The sequence below is a fragment of the Pyrenophora tritici-repentis genome, chromosome 10, assembly GCF_003171515.1.
Source record: "Pyrenophora tritici-repentis strain M4 chromosome 10, whole genome shotgun sequence".
NCBI lineage: Eukaryota > Fungi > Ascomycota > Dothideomycetes > Pleosporales > Pleosporaceae > Pyrenophora > Pyrenophora tritici-repentis.
This window is the reverse complement of record NC_089399.1, coordinates 2,967,783-2,980,893: the sequence shown is the minus strand read 5'-3', so window position 1 is coordinate 2,980,893 and position 13,111 is coordinate 2,967,783. Positions and strand designations below refer to the sequence as shown.

Sequence of the window (13,111 nt, the reverse complement as noted above, 5' to 3'; positions counted from 1 at the left end):
GCTATGGTTATCACGGCGCCGGCATCCATGTAGTCGGGATGACGGCGTACGCATGCAAAAGCACGCCACTTGGGCGGGTTAGAGCACGTTGCTGTGGTTGGCTTCAGAAGCGAGACAGATGATGGGGAGGGCATGGGTAGGTGAGAGTAGGCGTGGGCTTTTGTATGTAGAGTTTACTTTCCTGCGTTACTTGAGGGATTGAAGTTGGTAGGGAGGCTTATTGTTGCTATCTTCTTTCTGGAGAAGGGTTGCCACGTATTTTCGCATCGCTATACCTTCCTACGCCCAGTGGCAGCAACAGAATCAGCATGGCGGATACCGACAAGATTCCGTCTGTAGAGTCGGCGAGCGATGTTAGTGTTCAGCAGAGACGCGATTATCCAGGTTCGTTTGTTACGTGTCTTGAACCGTCTGTTCTTTTGCCAGAACTACACTTTCTAACTGCCAAAAAAACAGTACGATGGTACCGATCCACGTTCTTCAACATCACTGTTCTCGGATTATGCAACTTCAGCGCACCAGGAATATGGGGCGCAATGAACAGTCTAGGAGCTGGAGGCGCGCAGTCACCGCATCTGGTGAATGCCGGGAATGCGCTTACGTTTTGCTTGATGGTGGTGAGCTGTTACTTTAGCAGTGTGATTGTTAAGTATGTTGGAATCAAAGGTGCTTTGATGTTAGGAACGTAAGTTTTCCATCTCCACTGGCAAATCCAGGTTTGGTCGATTAATGTTTTGTTTAGGGTTGGATACGCGCCTTATGCTGCTGCTCTTGTACGTCTTCTTCTCTTCCCACCTCTCTCCCCAAATCTCCGGCTTTCTACCCAGCATCTTTATCTTCTAACACTCACACGCAGTACACCAACAACCGCTTCGGCACAGAATGGTTCATCTACCTCGGCTCCTCTCTCTGTGGTCTCTCCGCGGGCCTCTTCTGGATGGCCGAAGCCGCAATCGCAATCGCCTATCCCGAACCCTGGAATAAAGGAAAAGCACTCGGCTACTGGCTCACCTACCGTCTCGCCGGCCAGATCCTCGGCGGCGCCATAAACCTAGGCCTTAACGCCGACCGCGACCAGGCTGGTAAAGTCACGTATACCGTGTATCTCATCTTTATCGCGCTGCAGTGTATTGGACCTGTGGTCGGATGGTTCCTGAATAAACCGGATCAGGTGGAGCGAAAGGATGGCAAAAAAGTGGTGTTGAGAATTGCCAAGGATCCATGGTTTGAACTCAAAGAGACAGCGAGACTGTTTTGTACGAAGAAGTTCTTGTTGATCTTGTTGTGGATTGGACAGGCGGTTTTCGCTGAGGCGGTGTATTTTACGTATCTGGCCTGTGAGTATCTCCATTTCATATCAAATGAAAAGATAACCTTTACTAACGAGAGAAAAGTATGGTTCTCCGTCCGCGCCCGAGCCCTAGGCTCCTTCCTCTCCGGCATCATCGCCGTAATCTGCGGCAACCTCCTAGGCGCCTACCTCGACCGCACAACAATCGCCCTGCGAACCCGCGCCCGCACCTCCTTCTTCGTCATCGCTATCTTACAAGGCGCCTGGTGGCTCTGGGCGACGATCCTAGTAACGCAATTCCGCGACTCGCAGCCCACGTACGACTGGGCGTCGCACGGTTTTGGCCGCGCCTTCGCCGTCTTCATCTTCCTAACCGTCGGGTTCCAGCTGAACTACCTGTTTTTGTACTTTGTGATTGGGAATCTGGCGGAAGATGAAGAACAGGTTATTCGGTATGCGGCGCTACTTAGGGGCACGGAGAGTGCGTGGCAGGCGGTTAGTTATGGAGTTACTAGTATTAAGGTTTTTGCCGAGGTGGGGGGGTGTGTATTGGAATTTTGCGCTTTGGGGGGTGTCGCTTTGGCCGGCTTGGGTGGTGATTAGTGGGTTTGGGGAGAAGTTGACGGCGATTGAGCAGGTGGATGAGGTTATTGTTAAGAGGGATGGAGAGAGAGAGGGAGGGCGTGGGGTGGGGAAGTTGTGAGATGGTTGTGGTAATGTGGGGGATAATAATGTGGTGTGCTTGTAGAGAAGTATCTGTTAAGCTAGTGAATGTAGATCTGAAAGATTGTAATGTATATACTGCACCAAGTGTTCGCTATGTAATCGATGGAAAAAGCGTTGCGAATTTTGTTATATACTGATGCAACCTTCGTATACTGTAACCTAAATACATCTAACGAAACACAAGAAACCGCCCACGCTCATCTAAACCCCATCTATCACTTTTCAGCCCCTCAATCAAGAACAGCAACTAATCTCCCCCCCACTAATCTCCCTCCTCCTCATCCGATCTAACCCCGCATTAATCCCATCCAACCCCTTGACAACCCCCACAACATCCGGCGGCACCAAAAGACCCTTAAGTAGCAACCTCTCACACCACGCGCTCAGCTCCTCACCCACTTCAGGCACCTCGTGGTAAAGCTTAATCGGAACACTATGTAGTACAACACCTTCTGGCAGATCCGTCTTGGGCAAGCCCGTCATACCCACCAAATGCGAGCGCAGTACCTGCGGCTTCTCATCTAGCGGAGTAGACGGCGGAGTCGGAGGTTTAGCACCGGCGCGAGATGGCAGTTTGGAATTTTCGTTTGGATGAGCCAGTGAACTGAGGAGATGGGCGGCTGTTTCCTTGCCGATGGTGTCGAAACCGAAACGCGCTGTATTGCCCGTGCTGGCGCGAATAATGTCGATAGCGCGCTGTGGGTCATGCGAGTCCACGATAAGATCACTACGGATGCGATCCGTGGTCGAGAGACGGAGTCCATGTTTCGCCGTATCAACCACAGAGATGATTCTCAAGCCGGCGAGACGTGCGAGTTGCTTTGCCACATGTGCGCAGGTTGAGCTGCCGCCCCAGACTACGAGGAAATCTCCTGGCTTGGCGCGTTCAGTGGTCGAGATGCTGGAAAGACATTCTTGACGAATATCCACTGGGAGCGATTCTGGATCTACCTTTCGGACGGTTTCGAGGAGGTTGGGGCCGTTTTCAATGTCGGAGAAGTTGACGCCCATGCATATTCCTAGGGCGAGTACGGCGGATACGAAGGCTACGCCGATAATGCTGCCGGAGTTTACAGAGATGTCTCGTGGGATCCGGATGGTGTTGAAGGAGGAGGCGATGCTGTATTGTTGGTAGGCAGCCTTGCGGAGGTCACGGTAGTCGGTTGATGGCACGGTTACAAGGTCGCCGGGCTGTAACCGAGAGGGCGAAGTAGTGCCTACTTTGATGACGGTGCCGGCAAACTCGCGACCTGCTATGTATGGCAGTGTTGGGATGCCAAAACCGAAATCACTTTTCGATGTTAGCAGACGTAGATACAGCAGTGACGCCACGTTCAAAACTTACGGGGCTTTCCAATCGATTGGGTTTAGTCCTATGGCTTCCACCCTGACCAACAGCTCAGTCCCAAGCTTGATGACTGGAGTGGCATGGCTTGTGGCGAGGTCATATGGTTGACGAGCTGCATGCAACAACAACGCATGTTGTCGTTCAGGCGGCCGTGGTACTGATTTCCTTCGCTGAAATTCGTCTTGTACCTTCATCCTCTTATCAGGCAAAGATCTCGTAGGCGAACGAGCCGCAGAACTTCTTGTGCGTTTCTTCGACAATGCCATGATTAATGGTGATATACCAGACTCGAATGAGATTATTCAAATGCGTTCAAAAGACAAACACCCACGCCAAAATCATGCTATACGGATTGAATGCCGACAGTCCACGCAACGCCTTTTCGCATCATAAAGGGTATCCATTGCGCGTTTTGAGCTAGACAGGGCTATGCATTCGATCCATTTGCATGCGTGCGTGCGAGAGAACATTGGGTGGAGCAAGAGGATTGTCGCAATTGTGGAGTAGTCTGGCGTGGCACGGTAGCGGGGTAAGATGGCGACGAAGGGCCGATTTGTATTGCCAACAACACGTACTGCAGTAGTGGAGTAGTTCCTATATCGGAGAGAACAGTTGGCAAGATGCGAGCCGGGCAGCTTTCACCCGTTTCGGATGTAGTTGGGGTTGCAGATAAGCGATGGCGTTAAAGGCGGTTGAAAGCACACCATCCGCTTCAACCTACCACCATCTGTCTCGGCGACATTTACCAGCAAACGTCCGAACCCCCACAATCTCCAACCATGGCAAAGAGGAAGCGAGAGAATGGCAGTGAAGCTGCGAAGAATGGAAGGCGGAGGAGTGGAAGAGGGAAGCCTGGCAAGAAATTGATCATCAATGCCTTCGTGGAAATGTGTAAGTTCACATGAATATGTAAAGCCTCCTGGCAGCATTAGTGTACTCTCCGCGCGATGATCGCCCAGGCAGTGTTGGTAAACTAATTTGAGGTGGCATACAGGCAGTGGGCACCAGTCGCCGGGGATGTGGAGGCATCCCGATGACCATTCCCACGAGTTCAACGACCTCGACCATTGGGTAGACCTTGCAAAACTGCTGGAAGAAGCCAAGGTCCATGGCATATTCATAGCTGACGTTCTCGGTGGCTACGATGTGTACAATGGCAATCTTGATGCGGCAATAACATCTGGTGCTCAGTGGCCAGTCAACGAGCCGTTGGCGGTCATCAGTGCAATGGCTGCAGCGACCAAGAGCATTGGATTCGGTGTGACAGTGTCGACTACTTATGAGCAGCCATATCATTTGGCTCGACGACTCTCAACTGTCGACCATTTGACCAAGGGCCGGTATGTTGGCAATATTCCCTTGCTTACCACCGCGTTCATTTACTGATTCTTGATAGACTAGGCTGGAATGTAAGCAGCCAATCATCAGTCAGGGAGACATATAATAACATCATAGATCGTGACGAGCTATCTAGACTCGGCTGCGAGGAATATGGGCATGAAGCAGCAGTTGCCAGTGAGTGTGCTCGCTCTTGAAGATTCGTCGCTAATTTGGGAAGCACGATGAACGCTACGCCCAAGCTGAGGAATACGTCAAAGTGATGTACAAGCTCTTTGAGTCTTCCTGGAGAGATGACGCCGTTGTCCTAGATCGAAAGAAAGGAGTGTACACCGTGCCAGACCGGGTTCGACAGATAGACCACCAAGGCAAGTACTTCCAAGTACCCGGACCACATATCTGCCAGCCCAGTCCTCAGCGAACACCATTGATCCTGCAAGCGGGCGCCTCAAAAGCAGGTAAAACCTTTGCAGCGCAAAATGCAGAAGCAATCTTTGTTTCTGCGCACGCCCCGGTGGTGTGCGCAAAGAATATTGCTGAAATCAGGGAAATTGCTTCATCGCAGTTCGGCAGAAATGGCAGTAGCATCAAGTTCCTCGCCCTTGCTACCCCTATCCTAGGGAGAACAGAAGCGGAGGCACAGGCGAAGCTTGCAGATTATCGCAAGTATGCGTCATTGGAGGGTGCCCTAGCACTCTTTTGCGGTTGGACCGGGATTGACTTGGGCAAGTACGGCGATGAAGAGGAGTTGCGACAGGTTGAGAGTAATGCAGTGCGCTCGACGGTGGAAGGATTTGCTCGCTTCTCGCCCGGTACATCCAAATGGACCAAACACACAGTGGCAGAGCACATCAGCATTGGTGGCATTGGACCCCTTTTCGTCGGTACGCCGTCACAGGTGGCAGATGGATTCCAGACATGGGTGGACGAAGCCGATGTGGATGGCTTTAACATCGTAGGTTAAACCCCTTTTGTGCATAGCTGTGGAGCTAATGCATGTACAGGCATATGCACTCTTTCCCCAGTCTTTCAAGGATGTTGTGGAGCTACTGCTTCCAGAGTTGAAGAAGCGTGGGATGTTTTGGGAAGACTATGCAGTGCCCAGCGGCACGTATCGAGAGAACTTTTATGCAACCAAGGGACAGAAAGGGCCTCTAGACGAGCATGTGGCGTCGACTTATCGATGGAAAGTGGGAGTTGACGCCAAGGACCACATCATCCCAGAATAGATCGTGTAATGACTACCGTCACCCCGGCTTGTGAACTGAATTCGAATGTAAGCAAAGATTAAGAGTCATGAAAGACGGTGACGGACAATTGTCACAACAGGATTAAATATTACGTTCGGGGTATGACTCATTAGAATGAATGCAAAAGACGCGCAACACATACTGCCCCTGGCTCCTGAACTATATTCGACTCTCCTAGTATCCAACACCCACCTCACCCGGGAAACTCGCCCAGAAGTCTTGTGTGGCATTCACCATCATGGCTTCCAGCTCTTCATTCGTCAAGTCAAACGGATCCAGATTGAACGTTTCATCGGCTTCCAACGGTGGAACGGCCGGCGGTGTGTTCCACGGGAAACCGTTTGCGTAGCCGTTTGGCGTCGGCGTCGGCGTTGACACGGGCATAGGACTGGTGATTTGTGGATTTGTGATATTGGCAATCATCGGTTTGCGCTGCAGGTAGGTTAGTAGAGGAGCGTGGTAGGATGGGCTACTGCTTACGTCGTTGGGGTGTTGTGATGGTGACCTGCCGGCCATGATGGTGTCGTTGGTCTGGTGTGAGTTCGCTGGCTTCTGTACTGGCGACGGCTGTAGTGCGCCGTAGTCAATCATAGCATGGCGCAAAGCTTGCCGCTCTTCGGGTGAGGCCGGCCCGTCCTGACCTAGGATGGAGCGGTAGTATGCCTGCATGCGTCTGATAGTGTCGAACCATGTTTCGGCCATGGGCCACTGCGTCTTCATCTCTTTGAGGAAGTTGCAGCCCTGGATGACGCTTTTGCGCGCCTTTTCCTGGCACCGAGGGTCGTCCTCGTTACTGGGAAAGTTGAACGAGTAGAGCATGGCGCCGACGGCGGTATATATGGTGAAGCCGATCCACGGCACCAAGCCTCGCAGGAAGTAGACGCCGAATGTGCGCATCTCCTCGAGCATTTCCAGCACCATGACCGAGTCCTTGAACAGGGCCTTGCGGGACGACTTCTCCCACCGCTTCCACATGTCTCTGTGCTCATTGTATGAGTTTGGCGTCTCCTCTGGGCCCGAGTCGTTTTGCTGTGGACCCAGGACGGGAAGGTAGGCGCGATGGAGGAACATGTAGCTCATAAAGTGTATGCAGTGCATGTAGCAGTAGGCCTGGCCTTGCTCAACGGCATTGTGGCTGTGGAGGGTGAAGAGGTCGTACTGCAGCCGCTGGGGAAGCGACGACTTCCAGCCCTCGAGCTCGTAGATGAGGTGCTGGAACTGTGACGTCGACGCCCACGGCAGCTCACTCTTCAGGTCTTCCGAGCAGGCCCAACGCGCGACCTTGCCCCAGATATTGGCCGCGCGCATGCTGTAGCCAATGATGCCAATGTCGCCCACTGGCAGTGCCACGGGGGGCATGCGCTGCGAGTTGTCCAGCTGGGGCGTGCATTTGGGTTCCCCAAAGACAAAGTCCTCACGCTCACAGGGCAGCTGAATGGACATGTCTGCGGCAGTCAGGGACCTCTTTCGCCCCTTGCCGCCGCTGAGGAGCGAGTCCATCAGGAAGCAGGTCCAGGCAGTGCGGCGACGCACCTCGGCCTCGATGAACTCCTCACGCGTAGGCACGCGATTACGCGGTATGCCCGTCTCGCGCGTCAGGTCCATGACCTCGACCAGACGAATGGCCATGCCCAGGTAGATCCACGCTCTCCTTCCGTTTCCAGCGCCCCAGTCATGGCCCGTCAGCATCAACAGCGCTTGCACTCGGCTGATGGAGGGAGTCTCCAGGTCCTGCTGCAGGATCTGACGGGCATGGGCGGCGTAGGCATTGCTGGCCTCCGTCTGTGTACTAAACGGCGCGGGCGGCTCTTGCACGAATCTGCGCGCGTTAGTCGACTAGCTCAGTGTCTTCCTCAGGCAGGGCAGGCGCCGTCGTGAGGAGGCATAACTACAGTAACTTACCTAATGGCAAGTGCGAGTATCGCCCACACCATCCACGGCTCCAGCGTTCGGTCGCGGATCCGCCGCAGCAACGTCGGCGTGTGGTGGAAGCTCCATTTGTACGAGCATCGCAGGTAACTGTTCTTCACCTCGTCCGTGAGCAATTCAAACGGATCCAGGCCGTCGAGCAGCGCTGATGCCGCACTCGGCGACGCATGTGCAGCGGCATTGGTGCCGTTCGGCAGATGTGCGTCATTGCGGCTTGGATGGGGCGCTATGCTGGTTGCACTCGCAGGATTCGAGGGCGGCGTCTCTCCTACATCTTCCGAGAGCCGTGGTCGCTTGGGCTTGCGATGGATTGCACTCGTCCCTGGCGCTGGAGGAGCGTGTGTGAGTAGGCGTCTTGGAGACGGTGACGGTGTTACGTGAGCACGCACCTGGAAACTCGCAAAGCTCAGCGCGCCCGCTCTGCTTGCACCTGTCGCATGGTGGCCGGTCTTCGTGGATGCACTTTTGCTTTGCTGACCGACAGGAGACGCACGCAACCGGATTCCTCATTATCGCGATGATTATGTTACCAACACATCGAAGAGGGCTGTACTGCGACAATGCCCCTGGTCGCGACTTCCGCCTCGATCTGCTCTTTGAATCCCGTGCCTGCCAGCCCACTAGCGCCCGCACCACTTGCCGAGTAACATCGCCCGAGCGTCCGACACCACCTTTTGTCTCTGCTTCAATCTTTCATCATCTTCACAATGTCTTTGTTTGTCCTGTCTCTTCGCTTTGATACCCATCTGTCTTGTGCCGCCAATTTTCAAGACTGAGCGAGCTTTGGTGCCACTGTTGGACAACAGGTTGGCAGATTGGATCGTCGCCTCGTCTCCGGGATTATGCCTTCTCAACTTATAGCTAAACCAAGGCAACGCGACTTCTCAATACACATCATGTCCACAGCCTACGCCAACGTGTGGCGCCCTATTTGCCCTCGTTTCTGACGTTTCTCACCATGTTTCTATACGGCGTATTCGTCTCATCACATACATGCTCTATGCTATCGTAGAACCGCTATACTATATGCACTGCTTATCCAAGTCATTGTCTTCCAAATGACACCTGGTCACGTTCCTGTTGATCCGTTATTCTCTGCTTTATCCCATTGTCATACTCTTTCACGCACTATCGCAGTGGCTGCTCCTACGCCCTTTCACTCGCCCCTCTTTGTTACCCCAATCACCACAAATCTACGCTGCATGGATCCAACCACCACCCACATAGCTCTACCTCTCCTTGCTAGCATATGAAAATCACATTGCGCCCACAATATCACCCCCTCATCAATACGTACGACCGACCCACAGTCTATAGTGAGCATAACCACCCACTTCGCCCAGTATAGATAGACCTGCACTTAACGCGTCACCAAAAACCCGTGACTCTTCTCAGAATAGCTTTGCCATGGCTGCATTCCCTGCGGCCAACCCTGTGGCCTACCAGACATACGCAACCCCGATGGCCGGAGAGAAAAGGAAGCGATCAGCTGTGGTCAACAAGTCAGAGCTAGTAAGCCACTTTCCAAATGTCTCATGCACGTATTTCTTTACTAATCTGATGTCACAGGCTGATCAATACGACACGATACCTGAGCCGCGCGCCAAAAAGAGCTGCGCCGATACAGAAGAATACAACCCAAAAGTATGAGAGTGACCTAGCAGCGATATGACAATGCTAATCCCAATAAGAATATGGCCAATATGTGCTTCAGCGCATACGCGTTACGCCTACATAAGGCTGCGCTTCCTACGCCCACGGAAGACCTTGCTGAAGACTTTCGACAAGATCTCTTTGAAATGTTCACCCATGCGCACACCAAAAGGAATTTCGAGCAAGGCACAGCAGCTCGTCACGTGATCCCTCGTCTCGCAGGCAACCCGAATTCGACTCGGACAGACAAGGACAGGCTAGTCAGAGACTTCATCGAGCATTACAGAAGCGTACGAAAAGACCTAGAGGCCATAGAGAAGCTTTACCTCAGCGATAAGCCGGCCAACGACGAATTCATCGCCACTATGCGCAGTCATGTTGCTGGGCTGCATAAGTCCTTAGCCGATGCAGCCAAGTGGCGCGGCATTTTGCGTTACACACCACTGTCTAAGGCATGTCTCAATTGGCTGATTTGGTCGATTGCCTACCGCAAGCCTTACCAACTTCTTGATGACTTGATCAACTATATTAACGATGTGAATGATTGGCTCACCATCCCACCACCAGAGATGGACCTACATCCTGACATCCGGGCAGCCATGAAGACTCTGAGTAAGGATATGGTAGAAAAAAACCAAAGAAAAGACAGAAAAAAGTGTCAGTTCACTTTTGAATCCTCACCCTGATGCCAAAGAGGCAGCTAGGCTCCGAAAGAAGGCTGAAGAGCAGTTGCATCAACAGAATGAAAAGGAAAGGGATCTTGAACGCCGTGAAGAAAAAAATTGCGGATTGAGGCCAAAGGTATGAGTTTGCAAACGGAGAAGTTCCTGGAGCAGGAAAGACATAATCAAGAAGCACTCCAGCGGGCAAACGTCAAAACCGAAAGAAGCAAAACAGCAGTTGAAAGAACTCGAAGATGCTACGAGAGAGCGGGTTGCAGAATACGCCGCTGCTAACGTTGAGCGTGAAGACGCCTATCAAACACAAATGTTTCGCAACGCAGATGAGGTTGAAAAACTTAAAATTAGGCTATCGGAAGTAAATGCTCAAAGCGAAGTCCAAGAGGCAGCTCTATTGGCCGCCAAGTCTCAAACAGAATTCCGCGAGGCAGCTCTATCGACCGCAAATGCCCGAATTGGAAAATTGGAGACAGAACTATTTGCCGCAAAGGCTCAAAATGACGAGATTTATAGCATGTTACAACCTTTCGTCCCGACATCCGGATCGCCCGATCCAATGCCGATGGAGGGCATCGAGCCGGAGTCTGCTCGGTCATCAACGTCTGGTACGGTCGGTTTTCTCAAGCCTGGACTGTGGGATCAGACACAGCCAATTCAATTTTCCGCGCAACACTTCGCCGATTTCGATACGTCATATGTAGAAGCTTGCACCGCTTTTAAATAAGGCCACTGCTCGCGTGGCACGAAGTGCAAGAACAAGCATGAGCCTTGCAAAAAGTGGATGCAGGGTATGTGTCAATTTGTACAATATTGCAACCATAGCCACGACCCTTTCTTCAAGCTAAATATACGCCATCAGTTCAATGGACCCGAGCAAATGAATGACGATTCTATTGTGGAAGAAGCAATACTAAACCATGTGCCGGATTTAATCGAGATTGCAAAGCGAAACCCGTTTATAGCGCAGTTCCTGGGTGAGAAACTAAAGCAAGCTTTGAGCAAGAAGAAGGCATATGCCAGAACAGCGACGAAGATTGCCCATATGCCCACCAGGCTTGCCAACACTTCATCAGGGGCAACTGCATATTGGGGGACCGTTGTCCGATCAGTCATGACCCCGCCTTTCTGATCCCAGGCAATAGGAGAAACTCCTTTCCGCCGAACCCCCGTCTTCAACAAAGCTCTAACATGCAGAACTCTGGCAATCATTCCAACTTTTCGTCAAATAACGTGTTTCAACAGGGCTCCAACGCACAGAACTCTGCCAACCATACCAGCTTTTCGTCTCAGGTTGACTATGAAGCTGCCCTCGACGATATCATCAATCTCGCGAATACAGATTCCCGCAGGGCGACAGACGTTCCAAGGGGTCGGTCAAACGGTACGAGGGGTCGGTCAAACAATCCAAGGGTTCGGATAAACGTCAAACATATATCGACGAGGAAACGGTTCCTGGAGACAGTAGAGGAGCCACATATGCATGTTCACCTTGACGATCAGGAGCCCAAGAATATGCTTTAGATGGATGCATTGCGATAGACTGTACATTTGTTTGGTCTTTCTTGTTTTCTTGCTAGTTTCATTGTTTAGTTTAATTTTGGCATACACCCTTTAAATATTGATCTGATTAATGCTCTGCGGAGCTTGTTTAATGTCACTGTTGTTTTTATGTCCGCTGTGAGTTGCTCGATGTGATGACATCTCTCTCTCTACTACTAAGCACCTTAGATATTTGTTGCCGAGATACTGCCAGTGTCTACTCTCATCGTTCTTTCATTTCAAATAGTCGTTAGTGGCTGTGTTTCTACATGGGGACATCACGATCCGGTATGTATGAGCTTGATACCTATAGTCACGTGACATCAGCTTAGGGACTTTTCCAGTACGTAGATGCGTTGAAGAACGAAGTCTTATGCCTGGGTTACAGGACTGCAAATGTAAGAGGCGCCTGCTAAGTTGATGTGCGATAATATGGTGTTTGTGGAGATGTGAACGATTCTGCTAAGAGTGAAATGCACAGATTCACGTGCGATGTATTTACTGTATGACATCGTGCTTTATACTCCTCGGCTATTTTGCTAACAGGTAATTCTATTGGTTCTTCTAATTTCTTACATATTCATGGATAATCTTATTTACTCGTTGCTAGATGCTTATCACTCATGGCCACTTCTGCGATGACTTAGCATCTACCGCAGGGGACGGCTCCAAAACCCCACTTCTCCCCAAGATCAGTCAGCTCAATGTCCCCATATCTGCCACCAAGATACCCCGCTTTCAAGCGCGTCATGCATTCAATCACCTGCAGGCGAGAACACCTACCCTACCGTATACAGCAAAGGGCCGAGCTCCTTGCTTACCTCACTTCCACCATTGTGCCTGCCCCACTCGATATGCTCCATCTGTCTAGTCATATTTTAGCATACTCCTCGAGCGGATGAAGACATGCCAGTCGCGATGAGCGTAGGTAGCGTTGTCAAATAGAGACTACCGCAGCGCGCCATACCAGTCTTAGGATCTTTTAATACACCAAATTCGGAGCCTGAAATCTATCTAGTGTATCTGTATTACTGTTTTAGAGGCTTTAAGCTTAATTTTAAGCCTAGATGCTGTCTTAGGGATTTCCTGTAAGTGGTATGGCGCCCCATGGTAACGCAGAGCCGACGATTGGAAGATGTCTGAACCTAATTACTCCGCTTTAAGGAAGATGTTAGATTAGCACACGCCGGTTTGAGATAAAGCCGTTCGAACGCCGTACTGAAAGCACTATATCGCATCTGTGATCGCCCTTAACTCCGCACGCTGTCCCGCAACAGCATCTTCCCCCGCCAAAGTTCGGACTATGACTTTATTAGATTTCAAAACTTCATCTTCTCCGCAATTCCTGCCGGTACCA

General features: G+C 51.5%; 5 protein-coding genes across 5 annotated transcripts; 3 read left to right on the top strand and 2 right to left on the bottom strand.

Moving 5' to 3' along the window:
- Positions 1-308: 308 nt before the first annotated feature.
- PtrM4_049630 (MFS-1 multi-domain protein) lies at positions 309-1,936 on the top strand (the record flags this gene model as incomplete). Its single annotated transcript, XM_066104824.1, has 6 exons — positions 309-384; positions 457-685; positions 743-773; positions 857-1,337; positions 1,395-1,772; positions 1,929-1,936. 6 exons carry the CDS (start codon positions 309-311, stop codon positions 1,934-1,936), a joined length of 1,203 nt encoding a protein of 400 aa, XP_065959388.1.
- A 315-nt stretch (positions 1,937-2,251) lies between these two features.
- Positions 2,252-3,631, bottom strand: PtrM4_049620 (Qor, NADPH:quinone reductase and related Zn-dependent oxidoreductase; the record flags this gene model as incomplete). The annotated part of the gene is made up of 2 exons (XM_001936770.2): positions 2,252-3,308; positions 3,363-3,631. The coding sequence occupies 2 exons, from the start codon at positions 3,629-3,631 to the stop codon at positions 2,252-2,254; spliced, it is 1,326 nt and encodes a 441-aa protein (XP_001936805.2).
- A 513-nt stretch (positions 3,632-4,144) lies between these two features.
- PtrM4_049610 (dibenzothiophene desulfurization enzyme A) lies at positions 4,145-5,932 on the top strand (the record flags this gene model as incomplete). Its single annotated transcript, XM_001936769.1, has 6 exons — positions 4,145-4,256; positions 4,360-4,705; positions 4,762-4,774; positions 4,821-4,880; positions 4,924-5,658; positions 5,708-5,932. The coding sequence occupies 6 exons, from the start codon at positions 4,145-4,147 to the stop codon at positions 5,930-5,932; spliced, it is 1,491 nt and encodes a 496-aa protein (XP_001936804.1).
- A 195-nt stretch (positions 5,933-6,127) lies between these two features.
- On the bottom strand, positions 6,128-8,392 carry PtrM4_049600 (Fungal-trans multi-domain protein; the record flags this gene model as incomplete). Its single annotated transcript, XM_066104823.1, has 5 exons — positions 6,128-6,249; positions 6,343-6,385; positions 6,434-7,772; positions 7,856-8,210; positions 8,272-8,392. The coding sequence occupies 5 exons, from the start codon at positions 8,390-8,392 to the stop codon at positions 6,128-6,130; spliced, it is 1,980 nt and encodes a 659-aa protein (XP_065959387.1).
- An 897-nt stretch (positions 8,393-9,289) lies between these two features.
- PtrM4_049590 (Cast multi-domain protein) lies at positions 9,290-11,344 on the top strand (the record flags this gene model as incomplete). Its single annotated transcript, XM_066104822.1, has 6 exons — positions 9,290-9,394; positions 9,452-9,526; positions 9,574-10,147; positions 10,230-10,336; positions 10,388-10,825; positions 11,075-11,344. 6 exons carry the CDS (start codon positions 9,290-9,292, stop codon positions 11,342-11,344), a joined length of 1,569 nt encoding a protein of 522 aa, XP_065959386.1.
- Positions 11,345-13,111: the final 1,767 nt, after the last annotated feature.